Below are 18,882 nucleotides of genomic sequence, written 5' to 3' on the forward strand. Positions count from 1 at the left end.
ACTGGAAATATACTTATTTTGCTGAATGTCTGACAAGAAAGTAGATCAGTTTTTGTCACCCTTCTCAGTTAAAGTTATCTGAGTTATGGACAGATTCCTTCTAGTGCAGTATTTATAGAAAAGCATCCATCCTCTTGGTTATAGTCCCAGACTTACAGAGCCTTTGGGAGAGGTGTATTTCCAGTTTAGACAAGCCTTTTCAGAGCCAGGCCGTGCTCCAGGCCCGGTGTTACATCAGAGGCAGAGGAAGCTGGGGCCGGGATGGGCACGTGGGAGCCCATCCCACTGCTGTTTGGGGCTGAGGTGACACCCGGTGACACCCGGTGACACATGGCCCTGCCTGTGCGGGCCGCAGTGATACACGTGCGATAATTTGTGGTTTTGTTTTGGCTCCGCGAACAAATGCCAGGCACCACTAATGAGCGAGTGTTTGTGTGCACGGGCTGTAGCAGCACACCTGGGGCGCTTGAGAAAGTCCCTGCTTAGTTCGGCTCCCTTCCTATCGATCCTGCCGGCGGGGGCTCGCAGGGAATTCACGGGCTGCAGCCAGCTCTGCCCCATGCCGCAGATTCCTGCAATGGTGACATCATGCCGGGATGGGGATGAGTGGAAGTGTCTAATATTTCATAGACTGCGACACAGAAACCTGTCCTTGGTCGGGAAAAGGGCACTTTGGGCTAAAGATGTTGGGCTGGCGTTAAAAATAGATACCGGCGCTGTCTCGCTGCTTGCTTTTGCAGCAGAGGTCTTTTGAATTGAGGGGAAAAAAAAGGATTAATGTAAAGCTTTTCCTCTTTTAGACAATTTTATGGTCAATCACGTCTTTAAAATTACGGCGCGTGCTGGTTTACACGCCTAGCACCTCAGAAGATGCGGAGCCTTGTGCGTGTGACTGTGGGTGCTTGAACATGGACGCGGGGGGATGTTGAGCAAGGCAGACGGGGATTGGGACCGGGAACAGGACTAGGAACGGCAAAAAGAACGAGATCAGGAACGCCAGGAAGAACGAGATCGGGACCGGCCGCGGCCGCCGCCCCCCGGCGCCTTTTGAAAGTCACCAAAGTTTCCGAAGCGCGTTTCAGCAGCGCTGATTGGCCGAGCGCCCCACCGCACGTGACCGGCAGCCAATGGGGCGGCGGCGCCGGCCGGGCTGGGAGCGGCGGTGCGGGCGCGGCGGGAGCGCGGTGAGAGCCCGGCACGGCCCGGGGCAGCGGGACCGAGACGGGACGGGACCGGACCGGGGGAACACGGGAACCTGGCCAAGGGACCCTGGCCGGCTGCGGCCCTGCGCGGACCTGAACCTTCTCCTGCTTCTGGAGTTGCTCGTGCGGGCGCAGGTGGGGCGGGGAGCGGAGCGTGGGAGCCGTGCCCGCTGGTTTAGCCCCCGCCCGGCTTGGTGCTCCGCACGGGAATGGGATCGGGGAGCGCTGCCCCGCTGACCTCTTGGCTTGCAGCTGGAACCATCAAGGTCAGGCGTTCCAGCGGAGAACAGTGTGGGGGACCCCTCAGGAGTCACTGGAAAGTTGGAAGTTTGGGAGCTGGACTGGTTACTGAGGAGAGGAGGGTTTTGCTGAATTCAGCCTTTTAGTAGAGAAGCCCCGGAGAAGCCGCTAACTCTTTTCAGTGCTGGCTGTGGGATTCTGTAGTAATCCTGGTGCTCCCGTGACCTCTCCCTTTTCTTTCTCTTTTGTGGTGATTTTCTTTTGTATGGCTTAAACAAAAGAAAACAGGCCCATGTGTTACAGGAAGACCCTTTCGAGGGGAATATTTTAAGCAAATTTGAATTTCAAAGGATGGGAAAGCTACTTTTCGGGAGCAAAGAGCTGGTTTGTTTTTGTTTACATTTAGGAAAATAATGTCTAATAGGAGCTTCATCATCTCTGTCATGGATAATTCAATAGTATTTGTGGTACTATTTCACTTTTTTTATTACAACATGAATTTCCTTGACTTGGACCATTAGACATTGCCACAAAGATAGGCCAACATTGTTCACCGAGCTAAATGTTCTTTTGTGAAGAAAAAAGTTCAGTATCGGGGTCGTTTTGAGTCCTTTGTTCTAGGACTGAAACAATCTAGGGGCCCTCATGAGTTTGGGTGAATTCAGACTGATTCCCAAACTGAAGTTCCTTCGATAATTTTGTGTGTTGTTTTTCTTGATGCTTACCTTTTCCTGAGGAATTTTGCAATTCTGCTGTCACCGGTATGAAATTGTTTTCCGCAACGCTTATGCTGCCGTGTTTTATTGCAAAATTCCAGTCCCCACCCATGATCGCTTCCACTTCCTGCATGATGTGGAGCTTTGTAATGCCTGTGAGCAGCGCTTGGGCTGCCTGCACAAGGCAGGAAGCCTGGCCAGATGTCTCTTCTGGCCTCCTATGTGTGAAAACTAGCAAGGTGCAGCCAGTGTGCGCCTCTTACAGACTCCGACTTTCTCTCCGCGTTTTTTTCACCTTTCCTAGTGTTTAAAAAAGCATTTCTAAAACTTCCTTTACCCGCCTTTGCTCTCCCTGATTTTGTAGTGAGCCCAGACAACGAGGAGTTCCTGATTAATTTCTCTTCAGACATTTTGCGTGTTGTCTCCAAGCTGTTAAAAGTCAAGGGGAGAAGGCAGCAGGGGAAAACCAGTCATAGCCCTATCCTTTCTAAGGCAGTTGAACAAGACTTACATGGTTTTTATTTGCACTCTTCTTAGACAAATTTCACAAAAAAAGTTTTAGAAAGCTTTAATACCTTGTCTCGAACTTGGAAGTTTTCAGTTTCAGTATGTATTTATCGTCTTTGGTTAGTTTGAAAATCCCAGCTGAGTTTGAGTTAAGATGTAGCACAGGGAAGGAAAGTAACAGGTCTTCCTTGAATGTGGCACAGGACAGTAGCCACGTCTGTGGAATAAGTACAGCTCCACTGTCCTTCCATGTATTTGCAGTTGAACAATTAATTTTAAATTATAAGTACTATTTAGTAATGGTGACCACAAAGCAGACTGAGCTCTTAATGGGTGACATCCTCAGTGGGCCCATACCATAATCTCATGGTCACAGAGACATCCCTGGAGCTGAGGGGTGCAGCCCCTTTGTGCTCTGTGAATGTTCACAGGGTTCTCTTGGATTGTGTGGATCAGTTAAGGAAAGTTCTTCTCCTTGCAGCCCCACAATCTCAAAAAATGCCAATTTCTACAGTCTTTTAGTTCTTCCAAAGTGTAATAACGAAAACACAGGAGCCAGATCTGAGCATACTCAAGATTTGGAAGGTGATGGAAGCTGCTTTTGGTTCCAAAGGGTTGTTTGAAAGCTTTTCAGAGCAAGATATTTTGCAGTTCATCTTTATCTTTCCTGAATTATTTTTGTTGTCTGTCCAACTCAGATACCTGATTTATTATAATGCTTGTGTCAGAAAAAATCCTTTTTGGATTCTTTTTCTTCAGAAGTGTGCTGCAAGGATCAATGTGTGTGTACACAGTGCCTTGAGCAGAAGGATATGCTTATTAACATCAAAGGCACTTTCAGCTCACTTAAAAATAACAGAGGAGATGTGACATAAACTATCCTAGGTCAAGAATGGTAATTATGCTTGATCATGATTTTCTTTTAAATGGGCAAGAGTACAATTTGGAAAAATCACTCCTTACTCACACTCCTTTTCCTCCTTTTTTGCTCAGTGCATTCTTCAGCCTTGAGACCTTATGCTGGAAATGTATCAATATATTATACAGAGCTTTTGTTTGTTTGAAGGAACACACAGTTTGGCTAATGAACATTTTGTGTCTAACTCAGTTATAAAAACTAAGGCTTATTAACTTTTCTCCTGACCTGGCAACTCCCCTTTTAAATAACACTGTAATTTCTGTGAGTGTGTTGCTGATACTGTGCACTGAGGTATGCAGGCACAGCCCCACTCTGCTGTGACGCTGCTTACTCCTTGCTCAATAATCTGGTAATTGCTTGGGCTGTGAAGAGGAATTGGGCTTTGTGGCACTGCTTGGGTATGTAAGAATTGGGCTTTAGATTACCAGACTGCTTTTGTCCATAGCAGAGGTAAGAGCTACTTGGGTTTGTCTCAGTAGAGTTACTAAGTAGGTGGCTGTTAGTCAAACCTGTTTATACCAGATAATTTTGTGGAGAGCAAAGTCTTGACAGAGGTTAAAGATATTTTCTTTCATAGAATTCAATACATGTGCAGTGTATGCACATTTTCTTTAGCTAAGACATGCTGCTCAGAGGGTCTACTCCAGCATTTTATGAGTATCATAAATAAGACTAGAAGACAGGGCTGACATCTAAGTGATCTTTGAGGGCTTCAGCCATCCCTTCTTCTTTGTTCCATCAGAATTACCTCTAGGAAATGTTTTGCTCAGCAGAACTGGAATTGAAATTTGCTAGAACTGTGTTTCTTCAGTCATTAGATTTCCATGATGCAGTTTTGTGACAACTGTCACTGTCCTGAATTGTTCAATTCCACCTATTTGCTCTGCTTGATCTTATTTGGTTTCTTATTTGGTATCAATTTGGTTTAACTGATAATGTCTGAGTGGAATCTTTGCCTCACCCAGGACTGGACATGGGCAGATTATGCAGAGCACTAGGTTTGATGTTTCTTCATTGTCAGGACTAACTAGTATGAAATGATGTTTGTTGCTGACCCGTTTAACAGAGACTGTCATACACATCACAGGGCATTTATTTCATTTAATTGTAGTGTTTAGACACTTAAGTCCTCAAGTGGGAGTGACCAGCTCAAGGGACTTGATTCCCCTGTGGCTCTTTAGTGTGTCATTCCCATTTGGGACTGTGTCCTATGACTGGGTTTGTGCTGGCATAGGGACAGCTGGATTGTCTGGATTGCTGCTATCTTAACTGCATACCTATCCCAGCCAGTGGTATCCTGCTAAAACCTCCCTTCTCTCATGGCTCTCTGAAGTATCCAGATATCTTGTAGCTATACATGGATTTTGATAGCTCAAGTTTAAAGTTGGGTGGCTTTGTCTGTGTTGACCTTGGAAGAAATTTTTCACCTGTCCAGCAGTTAAGTCCATAAAAAACTTAGGTGTTCCTTTAAATGTTAACTCAAGAAATCAGTACCTTGAGTACCTAGTCTCTGTCTCTTTGAAGTTTCTCTTTAATTCCATGATAGGTGTCTTTAGGGTTGTTGAATTGCAGTGTGTTTGGAGCTGAAGTTGTGTCTGCGTCTTCCTTCCCTTGTGTTCTCTGTGCACTGGCACAGCTGCAGCTCAGGTTTGGGGTTTTTATACCCAGAGGTGCCAAAGGTGCTCACTGCTGGGAATGTGGTGTAAGCCTGCAGCACATTTGGAGAACTGGGGAGAGTGACTTAGCAGGAATTCTTTCACATTTATGGTCTGTCTGACAGAGTCCTGTCAAGGCTGACTTTTAGTTTGGTCTCCAGGAGAGCAGTGACTGTGTGGGAGGAGGGGTGTTCTGCTCTGCAGCAAGGAGAATGAGGCTACTCACTGCCTGAGTTCTTATGCTTGACTCTGTAATTTTTCAGGGAGGAAGATGAAACAAAAGTTTTAGACTTTGAGGACTCATTATGGAAGACTCAGAAGTCCATCACTTCAGCTCAGTGGAAGAGGAAACCAGATACTGGAAGGAGTTGGCTATGAAATACAAGCAGTGGTAAGGCAGTGGCTTCATTCCTCCTAGTGGCTGGATAAGGTGCATAACACTTCATGCAAAAGCACAGCTTTTTCATTGCTGCTTGTTCAGCTTGTTGGAGGATTGTTTCAATAGAATTGTTCAAGAATATAAAACATTTCCTTTCATCTTTCTCTCTGTTTCTCACTTTTTGTTATTAATCAATAACAGCTTTCTTTATATTTCCAAATAAATAATAGAATTGAATAATGGAACAAATATGCAATGGCAGGGGACAATTGACAAACTTAAGAGATGCCACATCTCCTCAACATCTACAGTGTTAAGACAGACTCTGGGGTTTTTCTGTTTATTTGGACTTATTTCTTTACCAGTTTGCTATGGGGTGACTTCCCATGCATGGCAGGGAAACATTTGTATGTTTCTCTCTTCCTACTGAATACAGAGAAGGGCTTAGAGCCTTCTGTGTTCAAGAGCAGTGTTGTTTTTACCTTGATTGTACAAGAGATGTTTGCATTGTTCATGGTGATGAGTTCTGTTGCTGGAATTTCTCTCTAGTGTTGAGAATACCCAGGAGGAATTGCGTGAATTCCAAGAGGGGAGCCGAGAGTATGAAGCTGAACTGGAGGCTCAGCTGCAGCAAACAGAGTCCAGGAACAGAGACCTCCTGTCAGAAAACAACCGCCTGAGGATGGAGCTGGAGTCAGTGAAGGTCAGAGCTGCTGGTCCACGTGGTGTGCTCATCCTCAGTGCAGGGGGGAACAGGGCAGGTGTTTGCAGACTCTGCCCTGTGATGTCACCTCAGCATTACAGAAAAATGGACCAGAAGACTGCAGAAAGGAAAGTCTTGAAAAGTAAAGAAATGTCAGCCTGTTGTCTGCTCTGAGGATTCTGTGTTCCTTGGTAGCATTCCTGGAGCCCTGTGCACAGGTTGTGGCTGTGTGTCAGGATAGATTTCAGATGGGAGAAAATTATCCACAGTGGAGTCGAGTGGGGACTGAGTGTGAACACAAGAGAGCTGCTGTTTTATTTCTCCTTCCATCTATTTAGTGCTTTTGTTCATAGCTTCCTTGCTGTCTGCATCATGCAGTCACAGATAATATTCAGAACAGTCAAAGTACAAACACTGCAGCTGTGTTTTTGCATTACGTAAGGAAACTCAGTTTCAAACCCTTTTTACATAGTTGTGTATTTATTATCTGACATTTCAGATAAGCTGGGAAGCAGCAGCTGGTGGGTAACACATAGAATTGATAGTGATAAAACAGTTTCAGTCCTGGTTTTGTTATTGAATCTGTCTGTCCTTAGGGAAAAATGAGTTTTTATTTTTGCACTTGGTTAGCATTCTGTGAAAATAAGAGCCAGCAGAAAGGCATTAACTTCCAGAACTATAAAACATAAAGAACATGAACTTATTGAGATGGGACTTCTTAACACAGTGGCTAAGGAACAATGAAGCTATCTAGAGTTTGAAGAGTGATGAGATGGTACTGTGCTGATTGCCAGGTTCAGGAAATACTGGTAAGTTCTCTTAAATTTGGGAAAAAATCATCACTGAAATTGGTATGACGTTTTAAAGTTTGAATTTAGCCTTTTGTTTACAGATGAGTCACAGTCACCCAAGAAACACTACACTGTGTTTTGTAGGGCTAGCTCAATCTCTGTGGAAGCAGAGATTAATGTAATTACACTTCTTCTATTCAATTGGATGCAATAATGAGCTATTGGGAGTGAGGGCATTTGTATAAGTGATTAATCACTGGATGAATCCAGATTTACAATGCCTTTTGTTTAAACTGTTGTCCAAATTACTGTCTTAAGGAAATATTCTTCTGTTCCAGGCAGATGTCCTGTCACTCTAGCACTAGCTTTGCCATTTCCTCCACTCCCTGCTTTCTGATAGCAAGACTTCCAAGACTTGTTTCATTGTACTTATGTTGCTTTAATTCTTGTTTTTGTTATAGCACTTTAGGAATATTAGATGTTGTGCATGTTATGTGAAATATTGGTCTGCTGTTCCAGGTAGCTACATAAACCCATGGAAGCTGATGGGTTTGGGGAGAAGACAAAAGTTTTAAAAATAAAACCCATAGTTCATTTAATTGAGGAGTGGAGTATGCAGATTATTTTCTTTCTCGAGAGTAGCTGGAATGAGAGGAAGGGCCAGTGAAACCAGGCAAAACAGTGAGGAATGAAAATAGTAGGAAGCAATACAGAGCCTCAAAAAGTGGAGGGTAGTCATATTTTAGAAAATCTGAAATGATTCTTCACAGTAGATAACTTTCTTAAAATACATTCTGCTTGAAATAAACCATTCAACAATTGGCTATTCATGCAGCCTGAAAACTGCAATAACAGCCTGCAGTGAAGGAACAGAGCCACCATTGAGGGCCAGATCAGCTGATAGTTTATTACAATTGGCTAAAAACAAAGACTCAGACCTTGCAGTTCTGGTCTTTTATCTGAATCAATTCAAGAGCAAAGCATTAATCTCATGAAGCTATTGAGCAGCAGTGTTAACTGAGCCCATCGAGGGTTGGGATCTGCATCTAGGTCAGCACCAGTGAACTTTGCCAGGCCCACACAGCTTGTGGCTCTGAGCTGACCAGCCCAGTGTGTGTGCCTGCTCCCCTCAGAAATCAGAGCTCACACTCCCTAAAAACTGGTGGGAATGGTGCTTTGCAGGGTTAGTTTAGAGAGTCCTGAGAAACTAACTGAAAGTAATCTGCCTCTTGGAGGTTAGAGGCTCTTAACTGTGTTTCAGAGATTTGGAATTACAGCAGTGTCACCACACTGCAGTCAAATAAGGATTGCTTAGTTCAGGATGGATATCTCTTGCCCTCCTCCTTGTCTATGCATTTCATATGCTAAAATAGCTGTCTTCACATTATCATTCACACTAGACTACTTGCCATGGTTCTGAAATTCCAGTGCATGGATTTCTTTCCAGTGACTTCAAGTGTTTTGTACTTGAATTCTTTGTGGGGAGCAGTTTAGGAATGTTACTTACTTACCCAGCAATCTTGGAATTTCCAAAAAACCTGTGGCATGTTGAAGTGGTCTGGTAGCAGGGTGGTTGAGTATAAAGCATTGTAATAGTGTGCACTTGAGGTTTCCTTGTCACATGGGAAAGCTTTCCCATGTCACATACTGTGGAACTAACTCCACGTTTAGTGGCAGTGCAGGAGAGAGAGATCTGATGTGAAAGCTAAGATTTCCTCCCTGCCTTGGCCTGTCTTAAATGCACCCTGAGATGCCTGGTGTAGAGGGAGACAGAGTTTGGTTTAGGTTCCCAAAAGAGTACCTGTACCTGAAATGTTCTAGAATTCTGAACCTGCTTTGGGCTAATAAAGCCACATGGGCAGTGCAGAATCTTGGTGATTCCACAGCAGCATGTAACAGGGTCGCACTTGGAATTTATTTTTTATTCTTCTTAATTTGGCTCCTAAATATTGCCTGACTTCACATTAGGGTTGAAAATAAGTGGCTTCTCTTGTGTGCTTTGTGTATTGCTTAGAAGCCGTGCTGAGTCAGGCTGTCTGGGAGAGGCAAGGAATGGCCTTGTGCTGTGAATGTTGGGAGCTGTTCCCCAGCACTTTAGTTTGATAAGGAGTGACAGGAAGAGCTCTTGTCTGCTGGCAGCCCAGAAGTGTGTGAGCAATTGAATTTATTGGTGTTTTACCATATGTAAAATGATGTTTCTCAAAAATCTTCAGAGCTTCTGTCTCTGCCTTTCAATGCTCAGACAATGCTTCAAAAAGAAACATGTGTTGCTAAGTACCTGATGTGCTGTTTGATTTGCCTTTGAGTAGGAAAAGATTGAAATGCAGCATTCAGAAGGATACAGGCAAATCTCTGCGCTGGAAGATGACTTGGCTCAGACAAGAGCTATTAAAGAGCAGCTTCAGAAATACATTCGAGAACTTGAGCAAGAAAATGATGATTTGGAAAGAGCAAAAAGGTGATCTGCTTTTTGTTTTTTTTTTTTTTTCCACCTCTATTCTGTCCTGCAAGCATGGTGGCACTGAGCTGTTTGTGACACTACTTGCTAGCATTGCCATTCTGAACTATCACTTGTCTGATGATTATGTTGAAGAGATTTGTTGCAGATGGGCAATGTGATAACTTTTTTTTAATCTCTTCCACTCCCCTGACTGAACTCTTTCATATATTCCAAGCTAAAAAAAAAGTAATGAAACAAAGCAAACGGTACAAAAATGCCAGTGTCCATTTTCTTGTGAGAGAGGGAGTCCTCCTACCTCCAGTCCTCTGGTAGTGACACCTAGTGCACTCTTTTTCAGAGCCACTATAATGTCCCTGGAGGATTTTGAGCAGCGTTTAAACCAGGCTATTGAAAGAAATGCTTTTCTGGAGAGTGAGCTGGATGAGAAAGAAAACCTTCTGGAGTCTGTGCAGCGCCTGAAAGATGAAGCTAGAGGTTAGACAGGAGTTATTTGTATCTTTTTCTTTTCTCTCCCTCTGCTTTGTAGCTGTTCAGTCCTCTCCATATGCCTTAGAGCTGGGCTTTTAACTTTGCTTCTTTAAAACTTGGTATCTGACATGTAGAAACAAGTAAGGAAACTGAAGAACATTCTGCCCCCTCCTTGAACTCCTGACATTATTCCAGAGCACTCGAAGGAACAAAAGCCTGTTCCAGCCTTCTCCTAATCAGGGCTTCAGGGAGTTGAGCCAGTCCAGCTGGGGGATGTGCTGGTGTGGCTTCCCAGGAAGGTCAGCTTTAATACACATTAACCTCATTGTTTCCTGGGCTGTGGGAAAGGGAGCCAATGAAGCGCTAATGGGGAAGTAAAACAGGACGCTTCTGGTTGCCTTGGAATGCACTGGCTTTTTGCTATCTGTCAACAAGGCTGGGTGAGAAAAGAGAGACCCTGGAGCTGGATAAACATCTGTTTTCAGATCTTGGATTCTGTGCCCTTGAGTGATATCCATAAGTTACAGCCAGGCTGTTGGACAGAAGTGCTCTGTCTCTAGGGTAGATAATGATGTGGCTTCCACCTGGCCTCAGCTCGTTTCCTTCATGTGGAAACCAGGATAGAAAAAGGTACAACAGGTAGGATCTCAACCTTGCAGGGAGCCAGAATGTAGCCAAGGTGTGCCAAGTTGCCATGCCTTGGATTTGATGTGCCTTTGTTACCAGCCTGTAACATTTGGCAAGGAGTTAATTCCCTGTCTGAAGGGAGCTTCTTGAAAGGGTTTGAAAATGAAAGCCAGGTAATAGCAACTGAACTAGTGCTGCTAAATCATCTTGAGCCACAATCCTGGAAAGACCTTTAGTTATCTGGATTTTGAAGATATGCCTGGAGTAATCTTTTACAAGGATAAGTGACTTTACCTCACCTCCATGAGGAGAAAAATCTTTTGACAAAAGATTAACTTTTTTGGCTCTTGGTGGCTGCGTACTCCAACACTTGCTTTGTGTTGCTTCCTTCACAGATCTACGACAAGAGCTTGCAGTGCAGCAGAAACAGGAGAAGCCCAAAACACCAATGAGAGCTCCCCTGGAAACAGAAAGAACAGACACTGCAGTTCAGGCCTCCTTATCTGTGCCTTCAACACCCGCAATGCGCCGGACACCCATCAGCATTCCCACCCCTGGGACCTTTAGGAGAGGTGACTGGCAGGGAACCAGCTCACAAATACCATTTGTTGCTCTTGTTTTTGCTGTAGTTTGCTCCCTTCTTTACATTCCTCCTTTAGCCACAGAATCCAGTGTGTAGTGTAGTGTCACCTAAATCAAATCACCACGGTCTTACTGACTGGGATTTTTTTTGAGTTTATTCACAGTCTGTTCATTTCCAGTTGATTTGAACTGTCTGGAAATAATGAGGGATAAGATGGGCTGTTGGAACTTTTTATTAGTTCACAACTGTCCCAGAGATGTTGGTCTGATTTAGGGGAAAGGTTTTAAAAACCAGTGTGATCTTTAATGTTCTTCCTAGAATCATCTTCTCTAAGACAGTAGGGTCAATTTTATATTTTTCTTTCCATGAGTAACAATATCCTTCTTTAACCTACCCTGCAGGTCTTGAGGACAGTTATGGTGCAACCCCTCTCACACCAGCTGCAAGAATATCTGCACTTAATATTGTGGGAGACTTGCTGCGAAAAGTGGGGGTGAGTGATTACCTGCCAGGCAATGCTTTTGGAAAGCTGGAGCTCTTGGAAACTGCAGCCAGCACTATTGTTTAGAGGAGACTGAACAGAGACTCTTGCCCCCAGGTTAGCTAAGTGTGGCCTTGGGCTTGGTCTGGACTTCAAATGTTTCTGACCAACCCCCAAATAAAAAAGGACCATGCTTGTTTTTCTGAGTTCTTATCCAGATAGGGATAAGAACTCCCTCTACAAATTTGCATGTGCAGAAAAAATAAGTCAGCATGAGTAATTGAGAAGGGATGTGTTCCCGTGAAAGGCAGAGAAGTTAGCAGGCTGGTACCTGCTGTCCAAAAGGCTTCTGGTGAAGTTTGCCTTAAGAGTCCAGTAGTCTTTTGATCATAGGCCTAATGTCCTGCTAAGCTGTAGTTTGATATTTAAGGTAGTGCTGATGTTGGGAAAGTTATCCCATGACTTGTGTTTCATTCCTTGTGCCTTAGTGCTGTGTTGTTACAAACATTTGTATGGGGCTTTGATGGGCTGAGCTGCAGAACTGATACAGCCAGAAAGCAACTCAATGAATGTGGAGTGATCTAGAATGGGAGTATGTGATGGAGAATAAGGTATCTGTGGCTCATTCCCTTTGGTGTACCACCTAATACATGTCTAGGGAAGCTGATAGCTCATATGAATGTTTTGTAATCTTAAAATTTATGCCTGTAAGAAAGATGTAAAAATCTCTCTGAGGAAAGTGAAGATTTTTTGTTCCTGCTGGTGAAGAGCATCAGCTCCCTAGAGAAACAGAGATTAATCTTTAGACAGATGACTGTCTTCATCTCTTCACAAGTTCTGAACTCATGTGGCACTGGGGTCTAGCAGGTTCCTCTACTGGACAGCTCACTCTTAAAGAAAGAAAAATACCCCAAACCCACACACTTTGGTGCCATTTGGTGTGCCACTGCCATCTTCTGGAAGAGAACAGTCAGTCTGATACTCACCTCGTCTGTTTACTTCAGGCTTTGGAGTCCAAGCTTGCATCTTGCCGAAACTTTGTGTATGACCAGTCTCCAAACAGACCTTCAGTGTCCATGTACATGAACAGAGATGTCCTTGAAACACGCCTGAGTCCTCATCAGCCTCTCTGTGATACAGGGTGAGTGCTGGGCTCTGCTGGTGTCTCAGTGACAGCTGTTGGTGTTGGAACTTAGGGACTGATATTTACTTGTTTTGGTAGAGACATTTTCAAAGTATGTGAAATTCAGTTATTCAGGATTATGATTTGAATGTTTCAGGTCAGTTTAAAATTTGGAGTCACTAGCTGCTGAAATTCGAAGACTAGCTGCAATCAAGTTTTGAATGCCTCAAATCTGAAGCAAGTGCAAGATATATTTTATTATAAATCAGTGTTTAAATAGGACAAAGTACAACAGTTCTTGCTTATTGGTTCAATTAATTTTATGCTTTATGTTCTTGTACATGTGATGTCTCAGGAATGTTATGGCATGTAGGGAGACTTCCCATATCATAGTTAAGATTCTCACTTGTGGGAGAACTGGAAAAAAGGTGAATAGTAGGTCCACTGAGAATGCTTTAGAGTTGCTAAGATGTGTTTTTAAGTAGCTGCTGACAAGAAGTTACCTTACTCAATGTACACATTTCTCTGAATGTTTGAACCAGTTGTCTTTTTGTAATCAAATGAAGAAAAATCAACAAGGTCATTGCAAATTGCCATTCAGTGTCTGCTTAAACTCTGCCAGTCCTGCACTGCACATTCTTTAGGTTCTGTGTTTAGGTAAGTGAAGTGCCTATAGTACACTTTGTTTCAGACTTAATTATTTGGTCAGACTCTTGTGCTGGTTTGTCCTGGTACCCAGTGCCCAGTGGTGTTGTTTAGAAGGAATGTTCCACCTTGCAGTTGCTCTCCTAGCCTGGGGAGAAACCTCATTAAAGCTCCTGCAAGAAAGCCTCAGGGGCCATATATTTACATATGCATGAGCTGATCATCTGTCAGCTGCTGCAATGCTAAACTGAAATTCCAGCACCTGTAAAAGATAGTGTTCATTACTCTGAGGGAAATGGAGCCCTGTGTTACAGTGAAAACTCAGCCCAGGTAAGGAATGGGTTCCTGCAGTGCTCAGAGTGCTGTTCTCTCATCTCAGCTGAGTGGTTTGTTCTGGAAGTGAGCAGTTATTCTGAGCATGGTTACACTGAGTGAGAAGTGCCCTGACTTCAGTTTTGCACTTGCAGGTTGGTGAAACGCCTGGAGTTTGGAATGCGGCCGTCACACGTTCCAGGGCCCGTGAGCCATCCCTCACCAAGTGTTGTCAAGATGCTGCTGTGAAAAGCCTGGCTGGCTTTGGGAAAGGAGAAGAAATGTGTATTTCAAACTTTAGTTTTAAAGAGAATATCAATGAGCAAGCAGACAGCAGTGTCAGGGTAGGTGAGAACTGAACTAGCAGTCACAATTGGCAGTGGCTTCCAGTGTGGCCTCTGGGCAAGTTCTGTGGGTGACAAGGTGTGACAAAGCAATGCTGACTGCTCCAGTGCAGGACTGGGAATTCCTTCCTGCATCAGCTTCTGTAAATAGTTCCTTGAAGGTTGCTTCTTTTGACACTACCAAAGCAGTTGTCCTGCCTACAACACAGCAATATTCACTATGCAGCTCCTCAGGCTTTTGCTTTTGGTCTTAATACACCACCAGTTCTGGCTGGAATCCTGCTTTCTACCATGGGTGTTGTGTGCTGCAGTCACCCAAATTAAAGAGATGTTTTTATGTGGTGAAAGGTGTATTTCTGCAGGGAAGCTGCTCAGCTCCCCATGGGGTGTTTGCTGACCAGAATGTCGCTGCACAAAAGCCTGCCTCTGTAGTGGCAAGATGTTTTATAAGTAATGACTTCTCATTCAGAACAGGTCATGGTTAAAGGTGAGATGTGTCTAGTGCTGAGTGTGCTCAGGAGATCCCAGAGCTAATGGCATGTAGACTTTTTTGGTTTTTTAACCCCATAGTGGCTTATAAAGCCTGGTGGTTGTAGGAGGCCAAACCTGATCGAGTTTCTAGTTCTATCATCTTGATAGGTGGGTTTTACTGCTTTACAAACCTCCCTTCACTAAGGTGCCTTGGGTCTTAGTGATTTTTTTATTTTTCTAGATGAATATATCAGCTGTTGCTAATTTAGAAAGGCTTTTTTAAACTGAAAAGCCCTTTATGGTAGAAAACTGTATATGAGTAGAGAATGTTTTTTTAAAATAATTTTCCCCTTGTAGAATATTACTGCATTTGTTTTTTAAATGGAGTAGATTCATTCCCAGTGTTAATGTATTTTATGGAAGCCTGTACTTGCAAAACTAATCATGACTGAACAATTTTTATGGTTTTTTTTTTTTTGTTGTGGCAGGGAATGGGGAGAGCTTACTTGACAAAAGATACATAAATGGGTTTGAGGTTTTTGTTTTGTTTTTTTTTTTTTTTTTTTTTTTTTTTTTTTTTGGTAAGGAAGTGCTGTGAAAACAGCCACTGAGGCATGTGTTTCTGTAGAATATGTAAACCACAGAGGATTTCCATTTCTCAGTCCACCTATGAAGTTGGTCAAACTGGGGAGCAGAATAAAGCTTATTTTGAATGCGAGTTGTTGATGCATTTTGAGTTTTTTGGCAAGTTATTACTGTGGTTTATACATGTTCAATTTGCTGCTTCTGCTCCAAGCACTGGTGCTTAAGACCATTTAATATGAAGTCTGACTTGCTTGTCTTCTTGTTCCCACACATGCAGGCTCATAAACTGTGTTGACAACCAGCTCTTGAGCATCTTTACAGCTCTGTGCCTGATCAAGCAATGATCAAGTCTTACCCAGTAACTCCTAACCCCTCTCTGCTCAGCTTGTCATCTTTATTGCTCTAATTGGATTCTTCTTTTACTCTTTCATGAGGAGAGAGAATTCTCTGGGCTCTGGTTCTGCTGGCTGAATGGTGCCAAGTCTGAATCCCCAGTTTGTGATCTCTGCACTTGTGAAACAATGCTTAGATTTAGAAGGTGATGGCTTTAGCTGTCAAGGTGGATGTTTGTGCATGATTTGCTCTCCTTGTAGTCACCCTGCTTAAGGTTCACTTGCTGTTCAAAGGCCTCAAGGAAGCTCTCTGCACTGGATTTAGAGTGATTTTACATCCTGCTTTGCTGTGCACGGCTCCTTACTGCCCCAGTGTGACCACAGAGCTGCTGCTGTCTGAAAGTGCTTGAGCTGCAAGGGTTTGTGGTAGGTCCTGGTAACTCCCAAGAGTAGGTTGTGGTCTTGCTGGAGTGCTCCAAAAATAAAAAGTAGCTGCATGCTGATCCCTTAGTGCAGAATAGCTTGGCTTGGATCCCTGCCTTCAGTGTGGGCTGCTGTTTCTAATGGTTTCAGCCTGTTCTAGAGGCTTAGCTGGAAATTTTTCTGCATGTAACAGACATCAAAGGCTGGGTTCATTGCTCACAAACAGACAGTAGGGCCCCCATTGCTTTCCAGCTCCTCACCTGAGTGCTGTGAGTCTCTGCAGGTCCTGTGCCTGTCAGCCCTTGCATGCATCCCAGGGCACCTCAGCACTGTGTGTCCCTGAGGGAATCAAACCTGTTCCCTGTGGTTATGCCATTTTACCTCCAGCTCAGACTTTTTTGTATTTCTTCAAAAACATTACTTTGAAGAAAATCAGGGTTTTTGTTCTATTGATTACAGATGAACTTTTGTAAGTAGTATTTTGGTTTTAGAGAAGCTCTGCTGCATCCCCCTCTTCCCTTCAAGTGACACGTGTACACAAGAATAGTGGAGTCATTTTTATAGCCTTTTATTAGTGTGTAAGCACATCCATGGTGCATATAAAACTGTAACAGTTGACTTAATTTGAACAAATGATATTTTTCAGTAAGTGATTAAAAAGGCACTTCCACCTTGTGAATTGTGCATCAGGGGTGTAGTAACCAGGAGAAAACCCTATATTAATTGAATACTCAAAACAAAATGAAAGTTTAAGAAAAGATTAACTGACCAATGCCTTTTTTTCCCCTGCAACAATCTCACAAATCCTCTGTATGTTGTAGTTTACTGGGATTTAAATCATTTGAGCTAGCAGAACTCACTTTCTGCAAGATTCTCAAAGTGAATTACTCTGTTAAAAATCCCCACCTTTTCAAATGCGCTTCATGGTACAAAAAGTTTTGGAGTACTTTTAGTGTCAATCTATACATTGGAGACAAGGCAGTTGTGCTTTTATCTGTCAGAGGAGTGGGTGTATGTGACCTTGACATTAAGAGTAGACTTACACAGTGCTAAATACCGTTCTCCCTCCCTCCCCTTGCTGCAGTGCAATGTTTGAAGCGTGTTTATTCACTGGCTTTTGTTCCATTGAAATCTCCATCTCTTGCATCCATTTCGTCATCGCCTCCATCTATTGCATTCTCAATTACTCTTCTGCCTCCAGATCTACGGGGTGGGGCAAAAGATGTTGGCTCATTTCCCCTCCTGCAGTAAGAGGGGAGAAAAATAGAAAAAAGAAAATCAGGTGCTAGGTCATTTGGAATCCTCACAAATAAGTAGGGTTTTGTAACAGGACCTGTGGGGCTGATGGTTCTAAATGCAGGAAAGCCAAGAGCTGTGGGCTTCTATTTCCACTTTCTGTCCTGTAACTTGTAATTTGTGAACAGGCTGAGACTCCCAATTGCTTGGGAATTAGATTGGTTTCCTGTTCTTGTGCTTCTGTCCTTTTCCACTAAACATCAGCCCCAAATCACCCCCACTCTTCCCCTCATTTATTTGTTTTCCTCTAAGGGAATTGCAACTGAAGGTTGAAAGGAGTGAAAAAGGGAGTGCTCACACACCACAGCAGAGGAGTGTCCCTCCTGTCCCTCTGGAGGAGCAAGCAGAGCAATTTGTACAGAATTTCTGCCCACCGGTTCCTGCAGGGGCTGGGGCAGTGCTGTGGATGGCAGCAGACATTTCTGAGCCCCCAGTGCATGGGCTGCACTGGTCAGAGCACCACAGGTGCTGTGACAGGTGTGACACCCAGGCTCTCAGTAGAGACACCCAGGTTTCCCAGAGTCATTGCTTTGGAACTGTTGTAACCCAGGGACTGATGCTTAGCAGTGCAAGTGTCCTACAGGAAATGCTTTTCCCACTTGATCCCCTTTTCCTCTCCCATCTCCCTCCCATCCCCATATATTTCATAGGCACATCCCAAGACAGGGACACTTTGGTGCTCAAGGTTAATTTTTGGGGAGGTGTGAGCAAGTGAGACAGACAATGGGTTTGTCCCATGGCCTCCATTGCTAAAGTGCTGTAAAGCATTTCAGTTTTGTGAAATGGCCTCTCACTTGCCCCTCATTAAGCAAACCTTTGTAAAGGCTTGAGACCACAGATATAAGCAATAAAATAAATTCATGATTACTGGATATTGTCCCAAAAATACTAATTTGGTGTTAAATAGATCCGAGACTGCACTTTTGGGTACAGCAATCATGCTTAAATATTTAAAGGCTTGTCTTGTCCTTGCAAAAGACTAAGCCAGTGCCCTTTCTGAAGCAGCTAGTGAAGTCCAAAGTTCAGCCTTCCATATGAGGGTAGGAACATTGGCTGGACTGACTTAGTTCAGAGGCATGAATCTGCATTTCCAAGATGGAAATGTGACATGTAGTCTGTTTTCCATAATTCTGCCCTTAAACTTACTTCAGTATGAGCAGGCAATTAGCTAGCTGATAAACCTTCATGTAAGACCTGCTGATAATTAACCATGGTTGTGTTCTGCTGCTGATGGCATGTGTTGAACACAGGGGTGTGTAATTTCTGTCCTGGTGTGTGCTTGGCAGGGTCTAACAGCAGGGTCTCCTCTTTTACAGCAGCAGAGATTTGTTATTATTTAGCAAATAATTTCTAATTAGGTTAATAAATTTGTTAATTCTTGTTAATAAAGGAAGAGCTCTCTACCCCCTTGGACTTCTGTTTGTGGACTTGGTTACTCACAAGTCATTTGTGCTGCAGTAATTCACTGAAGAGAACATGGGACTGGAGGGAATAACAGCAAGAGTCTCACCAAATTGTGCACTACAGTTTTGGCTACAAAGTGAACTCCCTATCCCACACTAACTACTTATTAAACTGTTGCAGTATGCATAAACTTACCAGTTCTTTAAACTGGTATT

The 18,882-nt window shown here is 43.5% G+C and overlaps 2 protein-coding genes across 8 annotated transcripts in view; one reads left to right on the forward strand and one right to left on the reverse strand.

The window, feature by feature from the left end:
- Positions 1-1,108: 1,108 nt before the first annotated feature.
- Positions 1,109-15,345, forward strand: NDE1 (nudE neurodevelopment protein 1). 4 transcript variants are annotated; one of them, XM_018915995.3, is made up of 9 exons: positions 1,109-1,184; positions 5,503-5,630; positions 6,168-6,321; positions 9,422-9,570; positions 9,911-10,047; positions 11,064-11,240; positions 11,653-11,744; positions 12,737-12,873; positions 13,968-15,345. In XM_018915995.3, the coding sequence occupies exons 2-9, from the start codon at positions 5,545-5,547 to the stop codon at positions 14,059-14,061; spliced, it is 1,026 nt and encodes a 341-aa protein (XP_018771540.1). In that variant the 5' UTR covers positions 1,109-1,184; positions 5,503-5,544; the 3' UTR covers positions 14,062-15,345. The 4 variants fall into 4 exon arrangements, with proteins under 4 accessions (XP_018771540.1, XP_009090160.1, XP_018771538.1 ...); XM_009091912.4 differs by lacking the exon at positions 1,109-1,184 and adding an exon at positions 1,191-1,468; XM_018915993.3 differs by lacking the exon at positions 1,109-1,184 and adding an exon at positions 1,191-1,337.
- A 1,174-nt stretch (positions 15,346-16,519) lies between these two features.
- Positions 16,520-18,882, reverse strand: part of MYH11 (myosin heavy chain 11) — a 54,789-nt gene continuing 52,426 nt past the window's right edge. For 2 of the 4 annotated variants that reach the window (XM_009091911.4, XM_009091910.4), the window contains one exon: positions 16,520-17,209. In XM_009091911.4, the coding sequence (XP_009090159.1) occupies positions 17,071-17,209 (139 nt within the window). In that variant the 3' untranslated portion in view covers positions 16,520-17,070. The remainder of the gene's footprint in view (positions 17,210-18,882) is intronic. The other 2 variants (XM_018915992.2, XM_018915991.3) reach the window with 1 other exon arrangement.

The sequence above is a fragment of the Serinus canaria genome, chromosome 14 (assembly GCF_022539315.1).
Source record: "Serinus canaria isolate serCan28SL12 chromosome 14, serCan2020, whole genome shotgun sequence".
NCBI lineage: Eukaryota > Metazoa > Chordata > Aves > Passeriformes > Fringillidae > Serinus > Serinus canaria.